Source organism: Eurypyga helias, unplaced genomic scaffold (assembly GCF_000690775.1).
Source record: "Eurypyga helias isolate BGI_N326 unplaced genomic scaffold, ASM69077v1 scaffold46187, whole genome shotgun sequence".
NCBI classification, from domain to species: domain Eukaryota; kingdom Metazoa; phylum Chordata; class Aves; order Eurypygiformes; family Eurypygidae; genus Eurypyga; species Eurypyga helias.
In genome coordinates, this window is record NW_010263254.1 from 1,689 (window position 1) to 22,219 (window position 20,531).

Here is a 20,531-nt window from a genome sequence, read left to right on the forward strand (position 1 = left end):
AAATGCCTCAAGAAATACGGAGTTAATAGTTTTATTTCCAAGCACTTGATAGCCATTTGCAGACAAGAGAGCAAGGGTTTCCCCTGTTTAAGTGGAATTGGAGGGTTCATCTCCCACTTTTAGGTGACTCCTGTCTCTGAGATCTCTTGGTAATAAAGATGAACTGGAGCAGTAGATCCTGGTGTAAACAAGAGTTGGCAGGGTTACAGTAGATTAAAAGGACCTTTAGGTCTTCAACAGGTTTCAAGTGTGTTTGGGCAAAAAGGGTAGAGAGTAGCCAAAGTGGAGTTTCTTTTCCAAAGAGCTGGGTTGTGAACTATGTCAGCTGGACTTTAAGTCTTGGTAAGTTTCCAGTTGAAGTTTCACAGACCTGCTTTGTTTGCTGAGTTGTAGTAGTTGGGGCTTACTATAGCTTACGGCCATAAAACTGACTTGACAGGAGAAGGGACAGTACTGTTTTTCCTTGAAGTAGTCCCTGGAATAAAACATTTTATTCCTTTTCCTAACGTACCAGCATACAAGATGCATGGGTTTTTCATCTAAGCCAGTGTGGTTCTTATTTTATGATGTGCGGCCTTCTCTAATGTTTGTGCCCATGAAGACAGTCCTAGTGTGCTCCTCTAAAGAGAAGTGTAGGATGTGCACTGTCAGTTAACTTGAGGACTTTGGTTATCGATTGAGCGCAGTAATGTAATGAGGGTTACTACATTTACGTTTCCTGGAGAGGAAGTCACTAGGATAACTTGAGATACGTTAGGGTAGTAGGGAGACAGTTCTGCCGTTAGCTGGAAAGCTACTTGTACTGGCAGGAGGATCCGGAGAACTGGAAGAAACAAAAACTTTGAGATGAATAGCTGTCATAGCACTTAACACATTTCTCCTAATCCTCTGTCTGCTTTACAGACCAAGGGACTGAGAAACATGAAGGAGCGGGCACTTCTGGGATTACAGATCAGGAAAAGGAGTTGTCGAGTAGTGCGTTACAAGCTTTTCTGGTAAGACAAAGCCAAACTCTGAAACTTCCAACTTCCACGTAACTGCTAACTGGGTTTACATAATTATTTTTCCTGTCTTCTTAGCACAGATGCACATGTACTAATGGGTTATTATATCAAAAGTAGCACTGGTTGTGTTATGAAGCCAACACATGCTTTTTCTGTCTCTGGTGATGTGAGAAGACTGAAGGGAGCGGTTGAACTAAGCGCATAAGAGCACGTTTAATCTTGATTCTCAAAACATAATAGCCTTAAAAGATGTACAGTGAGTTAATTGGGAGCAGCAGGCTGCTATTCTGTATTGCCTCTCTGAAGAATTAATCGCTTCAAGCTAGAAATGTTGTGTTAAAGGGTTTAAAGCGACCACGTGTGTTTAAAAAACGGCAACTGACCAAACCGTTTCGGTTTCAGCTCTTGCTGTATTCTTGCACAAAAAGCGCTGTATGCTGTTCTGTCACTTTACCTGAAAACATGTTCTTCAGCACGTAACGCCTACAGGTACCAGGTCTTGCAGTTGACTTCTCTCTTTGTCTTGTCTCCTGATTTTTCGTGTAGCAAGTGACAGGAAGTTTAATTGCTTTTCCTTTCAATTGTTGTATCCCTGTCTCCACGACGCCTTGCCTAATTCAGTTTTGGATGCGGGGGAGCAATTTAAATACTGTCTTTTGAGACTCCTGCTTATATGTTTCCCTCATGACTTCCGTTTGGTCTGGAATGCTGTTACCTGAAGTGCAGGTAGTTGGTCCTTCAGCTGACTACAGCTGATGTCATCTTGAGTGCTTTCTAGCTCATTTACTCTTTCACTAACATTTTGCTCGTTGGCATTTGAACCTGAGAACTGAGGGCACATGGTAGGGTCATTTGTTTTCCACCTTGCCCACAGATCTACGTGTCAATAATACTTTTGATCTACTGATGACTTCATCTTTAGTTTTATACTCGTTCAGGTGTATCGTGTGTATCTCATGGGTTTTTTTTCTTGCTTTAAGAACTCTAAGTACATGGACCTGACAGATGTGTGCAGAATTGATCTGCTGCCTTGTTTGCCAGTTTTGCTTGCTATGGAGTTGCTCTGAATAACTTTGTGGAGTGCCTTGCCTGGTGCATTATCATATTGCACTTCCAGTTTCAGTCTTGACAGAATTGGTGTAAAATTGTGTGTTATATTCTAGATCCTGTGTAGTAGAATGGAGAAAAAGACTGTTAGCTGATGAAAAACATCACTGAATAAGCTGAGCATTTAAGAGTGTGAGGTTTTTAGTCCAGCTGTGGTTAGAAGCCTTGTTGCTGGGATCTGAAAGCTACTCCTGTTGAAAAGAAGCCGTGAGTGTGAACACATGAGGAAAATCACTGGGACATGAACTGTCTCAATTAAAAAGCCTGCCAGCAGTTGCAAGTCCCTATGTTTATGCACGTAATCACTAGGCAATCCCTGCTGTTGATACTTAGCCTGTCAGTGTCCTGCTACATCTCTTTAAATGTGTAACTATGCTTTCACAGGTGACTGAAGGAACTGGGATGGTTCTGTTGAGAGTAGTGGCAGAACAGCAGCTTTTCTTGGAAAGAGCAGAAGGACCACAGAGCCTTTCTCTGTTCTAATTCTTCCCTCAATAGAGGCAGTTAGGCAGAAGCCCAGGAGAAGCTCCATGGGACAGCACTTAAACAGGAGGAGAAAGTGGAGGGCGGTTGTGGTACTCAAGACCGTAGCTTTTGGTTGTGAAGCGTTGACAGAGATGGAAACAAATCTGGTTATTGCCTGACCAGATTGCAAGTAACCCTGAAATGGAGGAGGTGAAGGTGATTTATTCCTCTGTAGGAACTGAACAGTAGACAGCGAAGGATCATTTAGGCTGAACATAGATGAGTCTGGAGTTCTCTTTCACTCCTCAATGCCACTAAATTCCTCCTGCACAAACACAGAAGAGACTAAAACTGAACGCAGGAAGAGGTGAGCCATTCTGAAGTCCTTGCTCATTCCTGAGGTCGAAGAAAGGGATTTCTTGATTAAATCACACCTTGTTTCTGTTTAGGTGTGCCTAGATGATTGAAAACTTAATTCAATAGCTAAAACTTATAAAAATACTATTTAAACCTGTACTGGGTTTAAAGTGACACCTTCTTTTTCCAACCTGTCTTAAGCTGACTTCCACAGGCTAAATTCTAACTGGGAGTCTCTCCAGATGAAGTGAAGAATGAACACAAAATGCTGGGCTGGGACTTAGTAAGCAGCTGCTCAGTGTACAGGTGATGGGGAAGGATTACAAAAACGGAAGAAATAAAGAATCTCGAAACTCAAAATAGTATGATGAGGAGAAATCAGAGTAACTCTTTTCATGGAAACATCAGCTACTCCATTTGTCCTTCCTCCACAAAGTTCTTTTTGAAGTTTGGATATGACTTCAGCTTTCAGACTTCCTTCTCGTACATGCTAATCTGCATAAATCATGAAGTGTGCGGGTAGACCTTTAGTTGGCTTCACTAGCTGTCGATAAGGGAAATACTGCTTTGCCCTCTACACTTACAGAGGGTACTTGAATTAAAACCTAGGAGCCTGCTTGTTTAAACTTTGTGTCTTCTGATGCATGTGTCCGGTACCTCTACAATTTCCAGGCTGGGAACTATGATGCCTGTTTACAACACCTGACTACCCTTCAAGACATAAACAAAGACGACTACAAAATAACTTTGAATACGGCTGTTGCGGAGTTCTGTAAAAGTAACCAGACAACAACAGACAATTTGAGACAAACCCTTAACCAGCTGAAGAACCAGGTAATGCAAACATGCTGACAAGGTATGGATTTTGAGTGCTGTTAAGGGTGGTGAGATCTTCCAGTGAAATAGGAATCAAACTTCTGCCCCTCCTTCCCTGGATTTAGTAAAGGAATAAGAGAGGAACATTACTTTTAAACGTCTGAGTCTGTTTAATCATTTAGGACATTGTTTTTGTAGTTATGTTTTTAGTTGTTGTTGAAATTGACCTGAAGCTGAAACGTTTCAGAGATAATAACCATAGAAAGACCTGCTGTGTTCTTTCAGTGGGAAGTTCATTAACCTAAAGGAGTTTGTCAAGTAATAAACAAGTGAAGATGTTACTTTGCTACTCAATTGACAGCTTTCTATTCCACTAATTTTTTTTGCTGGGCTTATGTGGAACAACGAAGTTTGTTAGGTTAACTCTTCCTGACCTGTTTTAAGAGATTAATACCTTGGAATTACGTTCTAAAAATAGCTCACGCTTTTTCAAGTCACACGCATTGAAAGTTTAATGAAATGAGTGGTTGTTTTTTTTTTCAGGTTCACTCTGTTGTTGAAGAAATGGATGGTTTAGATGACGTTGAAAATAGTATGCTGTACTACAACCAGGCGGTTATTTTGTACCATCTGCGTCAGTACACGGAGGCCATATCCGTCGGGGAGAAGCTGTACCAGTTCATAGAGCCTTTTGGTATGTAGACGGAGAGAAGAGTGTTGTGTGTGCAGTAACTACAGCAAGATCGTTCAGTATTTCTCACTGTCAGACAAGGGATTTGACATTTGCCTGTTAGGGTTCTGAAAAAGTAGGTTGGCTTTGGAATGAAGGATGTTTTGTTTATATCGAGGGCAACAGTTGAATCTTGGGGGGAAGGTATTTTGGAGACTTTCAGCAGACAAGTGTTAATGAAACTGAAATGGGTTTTTGACAACTTGAAAAGATACTCATAGAAATAATATGCACAAGCTAATTAAATGATTTAAAATCTAGTATTTTGAGTCATCATACAACTTCATGGGTGGGTGTGTCAGGGCACTCACGTTTTTAAATACCTGCATTAGGTCATGCATAATTGTACGTGCTCGTATCTGAATATAACATCTCCAGCTTTTATGAGCCATGGCACCCTGTGTAGTGGAATTGCCATACTTGCATGACATAACTTAATAATCCTTGTTGAACTTCAGCGATGACAAGGCTGAGGGATGTATGTGTGTATGTCTCAATAAATTAAGTGAATGCCACAGTGCTTCTCCTTCGATTCCTCCTAGTTTTCAGTATGCCTATTTAGGACTTTCTCTGTGAAGCCAGCCAGGCAGAGATGTGTTTGTACAGAATCTTTTCAAATTCTATGGGCTTCCACATCTGCATATGGCTCCATCTGGATCTTTGGGGCTGATCTGCTTAGAATGACTCTCAAAGTCTGTAAACATGCAATGCACGTTACGCTCTCTTTAGTCTGTGCTTTTATGCTGATGCTGTTTGAATGAATTACTTTTCCAGTATATGTACTTACCTATACTGCAGATGTCTGCATTTTTTTCTTGTGTAGTATACTGATTTTTCTCATAATGTTGCGTAGATGCACTTTGTAGCATATCTTTTTTCTTCATTCATGTTTGGAAGGTTTGTGTTAGAGCTGTAACATTATTTTTACTTATTTGCTCTATACAGAAGAGAAGTTTGCCCAGGCTGTGTGCTTCTTGCTTGTAGACTTATACCTGCTAACTTACCAAGCTGAGAAAGCCTTGCATCTGCTTGCTGTTCTGGAAAAAATGATTTCACAGGGCAACAATAACAGCAAGAATGGAAAAAATGAGGTAAGCTTCAAATGGGATGAATGCCACTAAGGCTTAACTGGAAGTATGCTTGAACTCAATCCAAAATTACTTTCTTTAAAATGCTTTTGACTTATGAAACTATGTTAGATCACGTGTAACTTCAGATAGCAACTTATACATGTTAGTCATGGAGTTAATGATATGCAGCCGCTGTCTATTCCCTCTCTTTCACACTCTTCTCTTACTCCCAGGGAGCTAAGAAGTGTTTCTGAAGCCAGAGACTTGCACTGGGAAGACAGTTGTCTTCAGTGTCAGATTTACATAATTTTCCTTGTTTATCTTGGATTATGACTATATGAGACCCTAAGATTGAAAGGGAAGGCAGAGAGGAATTGTTGTTGTGTATCATAGTATGGGGAATCAAGCATCTTTCTTACATGGTGTCTGAAAGTATGAGGCGTACGTTCAAATGAAAACTTTTGTGTGTGGTTTTGGAAACATCAGTAGAATGAGTAGTGGCTTGGAAGTGAAAAGAGGGCACTTCAGTCTTTTCCTGAAAAAAAAAAGATAAAACATTTTTATCTTTATTAAAGACAGATTCTAGAATGTGCACATCATTCTTCTGGGTAAGAGAATTCTTAAAATACCTCAGCTGTAGAGCAAAATAGCAACATGGCATAATATTAATGTAAAATTCTGCTCTTCATAGGCTGGTGTGGTGGTTGCTGGATTTTGATTGTTAAGCTTGAGTTATATAGTATTTAGTGGGAAAACATTTTTATCTTTATTAAAGACAGATTCTAGAATGTGCACATCATTCTTCTGGGTAAGAGAATTCTTAAAATACCTCAGCTGTAGAGCAAAATAGCAACATGGCATAATATTAATGTAAAATTCTGCTCTTCATAGGCTGGTGTGGTGGTTGCTGGATTTTGATTGTTAAGCTTGAGTTATATAGTATTTAGTGGGATGTGTATTTTTTGACTATTACTTATTTTTCTTTTTCATGTGGGATTGGTAAAAGTGGCTAATGAAAGGGTCTGTAAACGGAATTTAAAAGGTAACAATAGTAACAATTCCCTTTTTTTTTTTCTTTGTTAGTCAGGTAATAATACAAATAAAGACTCCTCGAATCAAAAAGCTGAAAGTGGAGCTTTAATAGAAGTTGCTAAATCTAAGATACATCAGGTAAGTGTCTGCACAATTACTTGCACAAGAACATCACTTCGAGTTTTTCTTAAAACCGAGTGCCATCTGATTCAGACCTAGTTCAGCATGAATTGTGATGCTGTGTCTCTCCTTGAATTTCATGTTGTAACACAGAAGAATGACTTTATCTAACCATTCCTTTTTGTAAAATCCATGTACAGGAAAAACTGACATTAAAAAAATAAACCCTATTAAAGTCCTTGCAGTTCATGATGACTGTTTTAAACTGCAGTTGGCTGCACTGACTTTACATCTGTTAGACCTCCAACAGTCTAAATCAGCCGAGGTTTTATTTCACTGCACTGTTCTGTGGAAAAACACGCGAAGGAACAAAATGCTTTTCTATCAGCATTTGCTCTTTGGTGCTTTCAGTTTAGTAGGTAAATGTCTGGGACTAAGAGATTAGAATATTTTAATGAGTTTGTCATTTTAAGTGCTAGTGTCTGTGTTTGAACAGAGAGTAGCTGTTGACCTTTGAACAAAATGTGCATCTGCTTACTGTAAATACAAAGCCTATAAAATTGTTGTTGAAAGTGTGAATAGAATTTCTCCTCTAGGAAAGCTTTTTACTACCTGTTTTTAAGAGGCGTATCAGATAGTCAGTAATAAATCTCTAGATATGGTTCATCTTGCAAACCTGCCAAAGTTGTTGTTTTTTATGTAACAAATTTAACTTTTTAACAGTATAAGGTGAGAGCCTATATCCAGATGAAGTCACTAAAAGCATGCAAAAGGGAGATCAAGTCTGTTATGAATACAGCTGGGAATGTAAGTATCTTAAGGCTATTTTTTTTCTAATCTATATCTGTTCTCTGTCTAAAAACGGAATTTTGCTAAATTTTGTTTACGCAGGAAGTTCTTATTGAGGAGGGATGTCTGACTTAATGCTTTATGTGGTCAGTTGGGTTTGTAATCTCCTTTCTGCAAGTGAAAATTTTATTTCCTTTGTTTTCTGTTGCTCAGAAAAAGGCACGTTATTATTAATGATACCGACATAAGAGGGAAGCAGTATATAATAAACAGGTTCAGTTTGCTGCGCAATTTAGCGGTGCAACCAATTTTTAGTTTACTGCAGATATTACAGGTATTACAAACTTCAGATGTCACCGGTGGTTTAAACCAGTTCAGAAAGATTAATTCTGGGATACAGTTTTCTGGCTCAGAAAAAGGCACGTTATTATTAATGATACCGACATAAGAGGGAAGCAGTATATAATAAACAGGTTCAGTTTGCTGCGCAATTTAGCGGTGCAACCAATTTTTAGTTTACTGCAGATATTACAGGTATTACAAACTTCAGATGTCACCGGTGGTTTAAACCAGTTCAGAAAGATTAATTCTGGGATACAGTTTTCTGGGTTCTTTCTTCCCCCTTGCCAGAAAGCAGTTTCTATTTATTATATATTATAGTATATAACACAATATTATTATATATTAATTATGATAATAATATAAATAATGTGTAATATAATATATAAATTATGTATTTATTATATCTTCTCAACTCAGAATTATGTTCACCATCCCAGATAAATTCCTCATTAACTGAGAAGCAGGGAATGGGAGGCAAGCACTTCCCTTGTGTTGTCAGTCTCGGCAGCCACTAGTTTGACAGGAATCCATCTGGATCGTGAGGTCTCTGTTGGCAAACCAGGAAGATCGCAGCCCAGAAAGAAGTTGTTGAACTCTCCACAGGGAGAGAAGTGTGGGAGGAGTGTACTAGGAGATAGGTTGGAGAAGGAACCTCTGGAATGAAAAGGAGATCCTCTGCACTCGGGCATTGCCGTGACAGAGTTCTTTCTCTAGAATCATGTTGGGGTTTGGAGCAGTAATGAAGAGTATGCATAGTTTTGTAGCTTGGAGGAGGTGAGTGTTGATCTTGTACTTAACAAAGACATGCTGCTGCTTGAAAGTATTAGGGCCTAGGCCCATGTATCTTGACAATGGCAGCAGAGGCAAGCTGCGTTTGGAGTGATTTAACACTAGCAGTAGAAATCATCAACCAAGAGATAATTAACTATTGTTTTCTCCTTCACAGTCAGCTCCTTCTCTCTTTCTTAAGAGCAATTTTGAATATTTGAGGGGCAATTATCGTAAAGCGGTCAAACTTTTAAACAGTGCAAACATTGCTGAACATCCAGGCTTCATGAAAACAGGTAAAATAGAAAACCTTCATCCTGAAAGTACTTAAATGTGTAATAGGACTACTCGATAACAATAATTTGAAGCATATTAATGATTACTTAAGGGAGTAGGCTCTGGATGCTGTGGGTTTATACGCTGGACGTGTTTTCATTTTCCTTGTCGTGGTCCTGCATGTTACACTGCTGTGTTTTTCACTGAATGTTCTTGTAGACAGTGAAGTGGCGGTCTGAAAACAGATTTGTGAATGTAATGTCTGCAAGGCTCCTGTTCGGGCATCTAAGTCAAGCCATGAAAGAAAAGTCAGCACGCTGGATCTAGAACTGAGACTTCCGACTGTACTCGGGAGACCGTAGCAGTTGTAACGATGACTAGGGGGGAAAACACGAGTGTTTGTGAATCCTTAGGGATGGGCTCCTACAGTGTGCCACGTCTATATCAAGAAAGTGTATCTGTGTAGACATGCACAGAAATCTACCAGAGCATAGATGTGTATAGTTTTGGAGCAATGGAAGCTATTCATGTCCTGTAAATACGTGTGCTGTGTTTATATATAAGAACTCAGGAAGAAGTTCTTCCCGGAGAGGGTGGTGAGGCACTGGAACAGGTTGCCCAGGGAAGCTGTGGATGCCCCATCCCTGGAAGTGTTCAAGGCCAGGCTAGATGAGGCTTTGAGCAACCTGATCTAGTGGAAGGTGTCCCTGCCCATGGCAGGGGGGTTGGAACTAGATGATCTTTAAGGTCCCTTCCAACCCAAACCATTCTATGATTCTATATACGCTTGCTGTGTGCAGTGTTATTTAACTATACTTGAGGTTTTAGTTGACTGCTTAAAATATCAGTTGAAAAATACAGAGTGAAAGCTGTCTTGTGACAGTAGAGAGTTAGGTTTTCAAAAAACACTTGTACTGTGAAACTACTGTATTTCTTTATGTTCAGTGCGGGTTTTGTGGTGGTACTCAGTTTCCTGTGCCATAAGGTCTTTCACCTGGTAGCTGTTGCTGCAGCGATTGCAGTTAGGTGATAGGAGTCACAGAGTTGGCCCTCTGAGTAAACTTCTTAAACTTCTTCTGTATTTACAGACGAGTTTCATAGAAAACATTAAAAATATTTTCCATAATGCCTCTTCTGGTTTATTTTGACACTTCCTTTAGAATTTACGGTAACTTATCTTTCTGGCAGTTTTTATCCTTAAAAGTTCTTTTTAGAACCTAACTGGAAAGTTTGATTTTCATATAACTTTTTTGCAGTAGGGGTTTTGCACAGTAGAATGGTCACTTAATAGTCTTCCTAGGTTACAGTTAAAATAATGTCTGTTTAATTTGTTAATGGTCTGTTTCTTGGTTGTTTGGATTTTTAGGGTGAGGTTTCCTTTTTTCTTTTCTACCAGTGGTTACCCTGTAAAACTCCAGTTACGAGCAGATAGATCAAAATTCAACTTTCTGTCTTTTATTTAGGAGGGAATTCCCACGCTGTTACCTGACCATGACATATTTAGGAAGGAGAGCACGTTGCCTGCTTGGCCAGTCAGGCTGGCGTGTTTGTTTATTTTATAAAACTTGGGCAGGTAACATTTGGAGAATTTCCTTTATTTCACAAGAGCCATCCTTTAGGAAACTCGGAGTGCTTGCATGCGAAGTTCTATGAAAACCTCCAGGTGAACTTACTTCAACTTGCAGTCTGTCAAATTGGTTTTAGAGCTGGCTCCCCTCAAATGTGGAGCACAAGGTCTGGACATCTGTGCCCTCTGTATAATAGGTCATTACAGGCCGACTTCTTCAAGAGTGGTGCACAGACATGTAGGTGACTAAAACGCTTGCGAGGCAGTGACACAGCTGCGTCATCCGTCAGCATCTCGCCGCAGAACATGTTCAGTAGCCTACCCCTGTTTAATAAGCTGACACGCGAGAGAGTGCTGGGAGCGTTTTGTGGGCTCAGTGATGTTTTCCAGCTTACAAAAACGGTCTTTTCCTGTTCTTTCAGGTGAATGCTTAAGGTGTATGTTCTGGAACAATCTTGGCTGCATCCACTTTGCAATGGGAAAGCACAATTTAGGCATTTTTTACTTTAAAAAAGCCTTGCAAGAAAACGATAATGCGTGTGCACAGCTAGGAATGGGCAGCTCAGATCCAGGTAAGGCTTTTAAGAGATGAAAATAGATGGTGGAAGAGGGGTGGGCAAATCAATAAAATAGAGGGTAGCAACTTGCAGTACTGATCAGCAAAATTACCGTTCCGTCTCTTTGCAGGGGACAGGATAAGGAGGGTGAGAATTTTGATTGTGACTTGATTTCAGAGTATAGTTCCTGTTGCCAAAATGGGTGGTGATGAAATACGTTCTTCTTTTTGCTGTTTTCTTTGACATGCCATGGGGCTGGGGCAGTTGCTTCCCTCATGTTTATAGTCTTTGACCACCATTCAGGGGGATACAGCAATGTTTGTGGCCTATTATGCGTTGTTAAAGATGTTAGTTATAGTCCTGCTGACAGTAGGTACAGTCGTCAGGATTGAAGGATGGGGGGTGTGTTTGGTTGGGTTTTTTTTTTTAACTGGGAAGATACAGAAGATGTGGAGTGCAGTACTGTTAAAATAGCATTTGGAAGGTGGCGTATTTTCTCAAACTTCCTTGCTGGACAATTCTCAGACTTGAATGAGAATTGTTCATCTGTTGCTTAGGTTTATGGTAAGTTTTATCCATCTACTTTTGTTCTAAGTATATGAAAGACAAGAAAATAATTCTAATAAGTTTTCTTGCTTTGACTAATAATACTTTTTTTTTTCTTTCAAGTAAATAATTTTATGATGAAGTGATTTTTTTTTTCATTTCTTGTTTTCTTCAAAATCTAGTTACTATCATAGATTACATTGTTTCTCCTGTTCTTCCCCATGCCCCATGTCTAGGTGCAGCCTTAGGTACCACTGAGAAGAGAGGAAATGTTTTATACTTGTTAACAGCAGTGTTTTTCTTACAGAATTTGTATGAGTAACAGAGATGTGCATTCGCATGAATCTGGGATTCAGTATCATTACATAACATTTAGCTTGAGTGGCAGGGAACATAAGTGGTTAACATTTAATGTACTTCAGCCTTTATTAAGAATACAATTAATTTGGTTTTGGTATCAGCTTTGATGTGGAAGGGATTTATTTAGAAAGGGAGACTGGTGAATTTCTGCAATGAAAGGGTTTTTTTTGCTAGCTTTTGGGTGTTTCCCACAGCTTCCCTCCTCCTCCCAGAGTTAGGCTTTCTGCTCTCCTGAGCTGCATGTCCAATATGATGTAATCCTTTTCTGCAGGTAAAAAATTTTCAGGGAGACCCATGTGTACGCTGCTGACTAACAAACGGTATGAGTTGCTCTACAATTGTGGAATTCAGCTCTTGCATATTGGGAGGCCGTTAGCTGCCTTCGAGTGCCTGATCGAGGCCGTCCAGGTTTATCACTCAAACCCTCGTCTTTGGCTGAGAATAGCAGAATGCTGCATCGCTGCCAATAAAGGGGTAAGTAGGTCTGCAAATCCCTCATTTTGATTCTAGTTGCGAAATACACGTGATCACAGAAAGGGAGAAGTGTAGTAGCTTGAGTTGGACTCTGTTTTAAAGGCCTAATGTCGCAGCACCTCTGTGTAAGTCCAGATTAACTCCTTTTGTGTGTGTTTGCGTGTTTAATGTGATGCTGCAACAGGTGGGGAAAACCACCACAGGAGCAGCGTCTTGAGACGCAGCGTTTAGTTGACTTCTCTGAGACGGGTTTGAGTAGGCTATTCGAAAGGTTGGCGTGAGGAGAAACGACGTCACCTAAGTGGCTGTTAGAGCTGCTCCTCTGTAAAGTTGCAAGTTTTTTTGCTGGAGACACTGGTTAATCATGACTTTGTTTTGGCAATTTACTGTCGCACCCCTTTGGCATTCCAACTCATCGTCTGGATGGGTGATCCAGAATTGGTTTGGAGCATGTTAGATTTCTCCAAGCCATCTGATGGTTTACCTTGCTTTGTCTTGAAATAATTGTAGACATACAGGTATAATTTGGAGAAACTTGTATTATTCTCTGAGACATCACTTTGTAACAGCAAGCAATATGTTCTTTCTGTGGGGAATGCTCTCTAATATGTAGATACTTAATATTACTAACATTAATAGTTTGACTTACTATTCATGGATATTTTATGATGCCTCAGCTTTCCACACTCTTCATATTGTTTGCAAAATCTGTGTGTGTGTGTGTGTATATATATATAATAATATATGAAGTATATTGAAAACAAACAACAACAAAAACCAACCCCAGAAGTAATGCTGTCGTCTGTGTGTGAACAGAATAATTAGACTTGCTCAAAGTCTTTTCTCTGTACCAAGTTCTGTACTTCCAAGGAGTTCTGTTCGTGGATTGCAGACGTAACAAGGTGAGATTGCAGTCAGGGACCACTTGTAATATCCAAGGAAGAAAAATTTTTATGGCTGCTCTTGGGCAGTTGATACTCACTCTGAGGCATGATGCACAGGAGAGCTTTCATAGCTTAGGTTCCTGATACTTGGAGGCTTTTCTTTTCTTTTTGAAAACTTTTGATTGAAACATCTTGGATTTTTATGTTTAGCCTCTAGGAATTATATTACTGTTTCTGAAATGAGGAGGTTCCATCTTAAGTTTTAGCAGGAGTAGTAGGAGAAAACATACATCTGTCCAGTAGAGATCCTTTGTTTCTATTTAAGGCTAGATACTCCGGTGTAAAAGGTATGCCTGAGAGTATGTTGCTACTGTGTTAGCAGGCAGTAAGGTTAGGTTTTTTATGTTTTACTGAATATGGTTATTGGATCAGACTGGTGAATAATCTTGTTAAAAACCAAAATATAGCACTGTGTCCTAGAACTTTACTGGAAGATGCAAAGACTCTTGTAGAGGACTAATAAAAGTATATATATGGTTAAAGAGAAGCTTCCTTCCTGGGATGTTCTTAACTATTTGCAGTTTTCTTGATGTACAAGTAATACAAACTCCTTATGTGGTTTTTTTTTAATTGTCTACTGTAAATCCACTATCCAGATTCAGATGTGGTCTCATTTTATAGGACTAAACTGGGTGAAGATAACAAAACGTGCTCTGGTTTCTACTGAAATCTTTGCATGTGGTCTTCCTTCTCTTCATGCAGCCAAAACTCATCTTAAGTGTCATTATTTCCTCACTCATTCGCCTCTGGGCCACCTTGATTTCAACCTGTTGATCCATGTCTGTTTAGGATAAGCCTGTATGTTCCTCTTCAGAGGGGTGGGGACAGGATCATTCATTGTTAGAACAGAAAACCGCACAAAAACAGTGTGCCTGTGCAATTAAGAGAGACTGTGCTTGATTCCCTGTGAAACTGTGATCCACCCCTCGTGTGTGGGGGCGTGATGACGCAATCTGTGACTGCGTGATCCCACGCAGTTATTTCCACGATATGCCCGTTTCACTCGGTGCATGGAACCGGTGGGATTAAGTGAACAAATGACTGTGTTCACTCTTATTTTGTTCCCCCTCTGAATTCTGTTTTCCCTCTCTGGGTGGCCTCTGTGGCGTTACTTAGTGCACGCTATCCAAATCCTTCCAAATACAAAATGTGTAACTTTTCCCTTGGGAATTTCAGTGATGATCATTATTTTGGTATCTCTATTTTAGCAAATTTAAGGTGGATATTCGGAGCTTTATAGGAGAGGTTTGCTTATATCCCCGTTTCGCAGGCACAGCATTGAAGTTTCAAAGGTGGTGGTTCAAAACCGGGCTGACTTGACTGTGTGTGCGCTAGCCGTTGTCAGGTAGTTCGAGTACTCGGCTTGAGAAAGCACAGGGAATGCAGGAACACCAGCTTTCTTCGTACTCATCTTGCAGTTTTCTGTGACTATCCTACTGGTTACAAGTCATGCAGGAGACGCAGCTGCTCACCTCCAGTGGCAAGCTGGGAATGAGAGACTGGATTAGCATAGGATTTGTGGCAAAACACAAAGCTAAGATTTGGTTTCCAAGGACAGTGTTTAGCAGTCTGGAAAAGGGAAATGCAGACCCTTATGGGCTGCTTCTTATTTACGGCAGCCTAGCCAAAGCAGTAGATACGCCAGGCTCCTGAAGCCTAGCTTTCTTCCATCCTGTGGTTGGGATGATGTGTGGTGTACCAGGGAGCCTGAATTTGGGTCACAAAACCAGCTCGCTGTTTCCTAAATATGTAATCTTACAAGAAAAAAAATTAACTTTGGATGCCGTTGCTCTTAAAGGCAAAGGGGAAGCGCCTTGATAAGATAGATTGGCAACATGACAAAATATTTATGGGTTTGGTTTAACCTTGTAACTCCATTTACAGTCATGTTTCTTGAGGTCCAAGTATGGATTCATAGTTATGCTCTCAACACCCCAGAGAAAAGTAATTTCACCAAAGCTAATTTTTACCTGCTTCACTAGCTGAGTTGGTAAAATATAGATGGAACTCTGCAGTTTTACACCTCTTCTGAAATGTGCTTCATAGGTGTGCATTTATTTTGTGTGCATTTTTATTGCATGCACAACATTCTGGTATGGTTTCTGCTATTTCATAGCCATTTCAAATGCAGATTCAGGGTAAGTTTTTCCTTACCACTGCGACTCTTCACCGCTGACTTTACTTAGCAGCAAATTTAAGATGGCTCATGGCAAAACAAAGGAACAAACCCCAGTCAGTATGGTGTAGAGAGAATTCCTGAGACCCCCAGTTGGGGCACTTTAAGTTCATTGGACCCCCAGAATGTCTGCATACTCAAAAATCTATTACAGAAGTGAGTTTAATGTAATTTTGCATATGTCGTGTTTCAGCTTTATGCTCCCAGTGGAATGGTTTGAGAGCTGCTTTTTCAGGGAGCATTTTGAATGCCTTGTGAGCCGGGAGAGGAGGTGTCAGGCATTGTGGTGCAAATTCTGAATGTTATTTGGCCGATCACGTGATTTCTTTTCAGATACCCTAGCAATTCTTTGAATACGACTTGGCTCATTGTTCTTCTGCTTTCAAAACAGAGGAGAAACTAGGTCAGTAGGCTATCAGACAAGCTGTCAGAACTAATCTGTGGTTAGCCTGCATGCAGTAAAACCCCGCCGCAACGCAGAGACAATAGAAGGTGCCTGGTCCTTCCTGGTCCTTGAGATTTAAAACTGTACCCATATAAACTATTAATTCTTACATTTAATAGGGTTCAAAGTCTTCCACTTTCACTTACTTCTGTCAAGCACTCTTTTAACAACCTTAATATTTTAGTTCTTTTCTTTTTTCTTCCTTTTAGACATCAGAACAAGAGACTAAAGGTCTTCCCAGCAAAAAGGGGATTGTGCAATCTATAGTAGGTCAAGGCTACCACCGTAAGATAGTCCTAGCGTCCCAGTCAATACAGAATGTTGTTTATAAGTAAGTATGTTTTCCATGGGCTATTTATTGTGTTACCATAGCTTTCTTAAGGATACGTACCTGTTTAATAATTCCAAAATGAACAGTTGTTCTGTGACATTTTTAAAAACTCTTGATAATGTAATGAAGAGAGAGGTATGCCATAAAATGCTTGAGCCCTGCTTAAACATCATGGATGTTTGGATGCAAACATTGGGATGCCTCTTCCTTGCTGGCCAGCAGAGGGCTTAACTGGGGAGTCGCTGTAACTAGCACGGGCATTAAAGCTTTACACTGATTTGTCTGAAACTTGTATTTCCAGTTAGCTAAATCTGTTCTCTTTTTCTCACTTAAAATATATATTTTCAGTAATCCGCTTTAGAAAAGTGCAGGAAGCGTCTAGTTGCTCTGCCATAAAACTTAAAGAAGTGAAGAAAACCAAGAGAACTTGCAGGGGTGTGGTTGAACCTGCCTGCTCTGTTTGGCCATCGTTTCAGTATATAAGAATAGCAAGATACATGCACCTTCATAAATTAAATGTGTTGTATTATATTTAAGTGGTTTAGGACAAATTTTTCTCTGCATTCAGATCTTTCTGGAGCTCTGCTTTTATTTTTTAATTTAGTAGGATCGCTACTCACTGATTAACCTGTGTGTCTCTTGAAGTGACGGGCAGTCCTCAGCAATACCTGTAGCCAGTATGGAATTTGCTGCCATTTGTCTAAGAAACGCCTTGCTGCTACTGCCAGAAGATCAACAGGAGCCAAAGCAGGAAAACGGATCTAAACCGAGCAATCAGCTGGGAGGAAATACAGAAAACAGTGAAAGCAGTGAAGCATGCAGGTAAACAGAATTGCCTACAAACCTTCCTTTTTGTTCCAAGTAGCTCTGGGCTGCCTGTCTGTCTGCTGCCTATCCTGCTTGGCCAGCAGGAGAAAACCCCATGTCTTTGTAAATTCTCTCAGCAGTGTCGGGATAGCCAAGGCAGTCGCTGTTGAAATTACTGTGTGTTGTTGTTTTACTTGCCGACACGCCAGTTCAAGAATAAAATTCTGGGTCGATTCCTACCATTCTCAACAACTTCAACACATTAGACAGTGACGTTCTTTTTTTGTTTTCCACTGGCCATCTTTTTTTCTGTGCTGGCAATGTGACGTGTTCCCACACCCCCCCGCCGTGCATGTCGGCATTTCTCTAATCATAAGTGAAGGTTCACATGTTACAGTGGTGATGTGGGCGCGTGCACGTGCGCCGTGTACTTGATTCGGTATCTACATGTCCGGCGGCTCAGTTGTAAACGTTTCCCCGTGATCAGATTTGACACTCATCACCCCGAGTGTGCTTTGTGTTTGCTACCATCTAGAAATGGGAAACTAGATTTAGAAAATAAGTAGGAAAGCAGCACGAAGCTACCGCTTAATAAACTGTGTTTTAGAATGAAGAGTTTATGAAAAATAACCCTTTTATTTCTCCTCCTTAAAGATTCAGGAAAAGTACCTTGTAGACAATTTATGTCAAATGTTTAATAGCAGGAAGGTGTGTTAATTTTTTGTGTTGATCCTGATACATTCTGAACTGCCTTTTGAAGAGTAACTTGGTTAGTCTTAGCCTACACTTTCATTAATGACTCTTTGGAGAAGGGGGGAGTTGCAGTGACTGATGTGGGAAAAGCGGCTAAGTTAGAACTTGGGCTACTTCAGACAGTACTGAAGAAACACAGCGGTTTCGTCAGACCCAAGTACTGATAAATTTTAAGTGGCCGATGTCCCATGGCAGGATTTACTGCACACGCTGTGTTCCACAGGCACACGGTGCATCCTGCATTCTGAGGCTGCCTGGAGGTAGACTAGGACTGGGGTTGGTGGCTGCTATTGCTACTATATTTGAAGGCTGTTCCCTGTAACTTTTTTTTTTTGTTCCCCATGACAACCTTTCCTGTCAGGTGACCCAATGACTGGTAAAACTCTGGGTTTTTTTTTTGTGTTTCTCTTTCTTTTTTTCCTTACCAAGTTTGGAGGTTGTGAAGGAACTTCCCCAGGCAGTCTGTGTGCAGCCCATGGAGCTGAAGCTTCTCGGGTTTAAATGGCTTCAGTCTTAACCTTAGGAGGCCTGCTAAGGGGCAGTGATGAAAACAAAGTGCTGGCCCTTACTCAGAGTAGACCTCCTTTTTTGTTTTGTTTTGGGGGTTTTTGTTTGTCCGGTTTTGTAGGAGTGAGAAAAGGAAAACATGCCCTGTACGGGAAGATCCTTTACTACCTTCTGCTTTTGAAACCAGATGATTCTTCAGCTTAAAAAAAAAGTCTCACTTATATCCCCCAGTGGTCATTGCCAATTTCAAAATATCCAGTGACAAAGTAGGCTGTTCTTGAATGCGTGTCACATTCTGAACGGTTCTCCAAGGATTAGTTCTTTCTGACACGGGACCCTCTGCAAGGGAAGAGTGAAAGATAGAAGGCATTGGAAGAAAATCACACTAATTGAAGAGGATGCTTTTGAAGCAAATCCCACTAATTGAGCAGGCTGACCCTGAGACAGATTCTTCTGTTATTCACCAAAAAACCCATGGTGAATACTTTCAGTGGTTAAAGGCATTTTTTAAATCTAATTTTTGGCAAAGGCATGAGGTAAGGTATATGCACTACAGGAGTGTTGAGTGCAGGTTTCCTTGGAGTCTGCCGCTGTGTGTTTCGAGGGTCTAAGTTAGAGTTCTCTTACCTATTTGTAATAAACAGATATGAAACTGCATCAATGAAAAAGTTCTTGTTAGGTGGACAGACTCGGTTTCCATTCCAATGCTTCTGATCTGTTGTTTCTAAACCTCAGTGTCTCTCTGCCAAGGTGCAGCTGTTAACCTTTTCAAGTCTTATTCCAGAAAGAGGTTGTCTTTCGGCTTGTTGGAGAGCAAAGCTGCAGACTTCTTAAGTAGAGTGAATACTTGCTCCCCCCAAAAAAGCCAAGTGTAACTTTCTTAAAGCGAAGTTTTATTAAAAAAAGACATTTTGAAATAATAAAAATAAAGGCAGCCAGAAGTCTAAAGGAAGCTGTAGCACTTTGTGGATTATCTTTCTAGAACGTTTATGTAATGAGTTTTTAAGATGTCTATGGAGAGACTGAGTTTACTGCTTTCCTTGCAAGCTAAAAGAAAAGAGGCTACAGATGCAGTGAGTTCTGTCCTACACCAAGCCTCAAAAATGGCTCGAGGTTGTGGAGAGCAGCATGGGTTGTGTGGTCTGTCAGTCAAATCCTTCCCAGCGAATGGTCCCCTTCTTCCTTCCCAAATAGAATGGCTAGGACAATAACATGGGCCCCCATTTTTGCATAGCTTCATTTCCCTGTTTAGGCTATAGAATTTTGCTGCCCTTTTAAATGGAGTGAATAAATATCAAAGCTTATTACACTGATATTTTAAATTAATTATTTGTAGTGACTCCCTATAATGAATACACTGTTTTTATTCTAGCAATAAAAGTCACGAAGGGGATAAATTCATCGCAGCTCCGCCGTCTTCGCCTTTGAAGAAACAGGAATTAGAAAATTTAAGGCAAGTAAATCATACGAAATATTGTCCACTAAAGGAGCCCCCTCTTAAGCCGTGCTCTGATTCCAGAGTCCTTGCTAGTGTTCTTAGGACTTGTACCGCTGACTTTTAACTGTTAATCTCAGGATGCCTTTTTTCAAATGTCTGTGCTTCCCTTCTTCTGGACTTCGGGTCTGAACAAACAGAAACCATCCAGAAGGTAGATCGGTCTGTTGGATTCCCCCTCTTATAGTTTGGCATTATGTCTTGGGCAAAACAAAACAAATAACAAGTCCCATGAAAAACAAAGCTAAAAGCCTGGCAATGGCAGCTGTGGTTGGTGGAAGGGACGAGGTCACTGTAGGGTGCCGTTTCCCTTTAGAGCTTTGGTAAGACTCGCTTGGGGTTTGGCCCCCACAACACTACGCGCTTGTTGGATGGGGAAAACAAATCAAGTGGTAAAAGCTGCCATGCTACTTGCAGATGAGAACGGTGCTCCTCTCCGCAGAATCCAGAGTTGGCGTAAATTGGAAAGAAACATTGCCCCCGGCCAGGCATTTGACTTCCTCACCATGGACAAACATAGGGATCATTTGACTGTAGATTCTTTGTGTTCTCAGAGAGCCTTAAACAACTTGTTTAGCAGTCTGAGTGCTCTCCAAACAGAGTAATCCCCATGTGTCTAAACAAGTATCGTGTTATCGGGAACCTCTTTGGTTTTCCCCAGCAAGATTGTCATTGGCTGGCAGTGTTGATTAT

The 20,531-nt window shown here is 40.5% G+C and overlaps 1 protein-coding gene across 1 annotated transcript; it reads left to right on the forward strand.

The window, feature by feature from the left end:
- Positions 1-903: 903 nt before the first annotated feature.
- Positions 904-19,796, forward strand: CNOT10 (CCR4-NOT transcription complex, subunit 10; the record flags this gene model as incomplete). Its single annotated transcript, XM_010155970.1, has 12 exons — positions 904-995; positions 3,606-3,767; positions 4,293-4,443; positions 5,425-5,570; positions 6,633-6,719; positions 7,425-7,508; positions 8,779-8,896; positions 10,866-11,015; positions 12,178-12,380; positions 16,155-16,276; positions 16,922-17,098; positions 19,716-19,796. Coding segments are annotated over 12 exons (1,573 nt in total), but the record flags the coding sequence as incomplete, so codon positions are not given.
- Between the last annotated feature and the right edge of the window lie 735 nt (positions 19,797-20,531).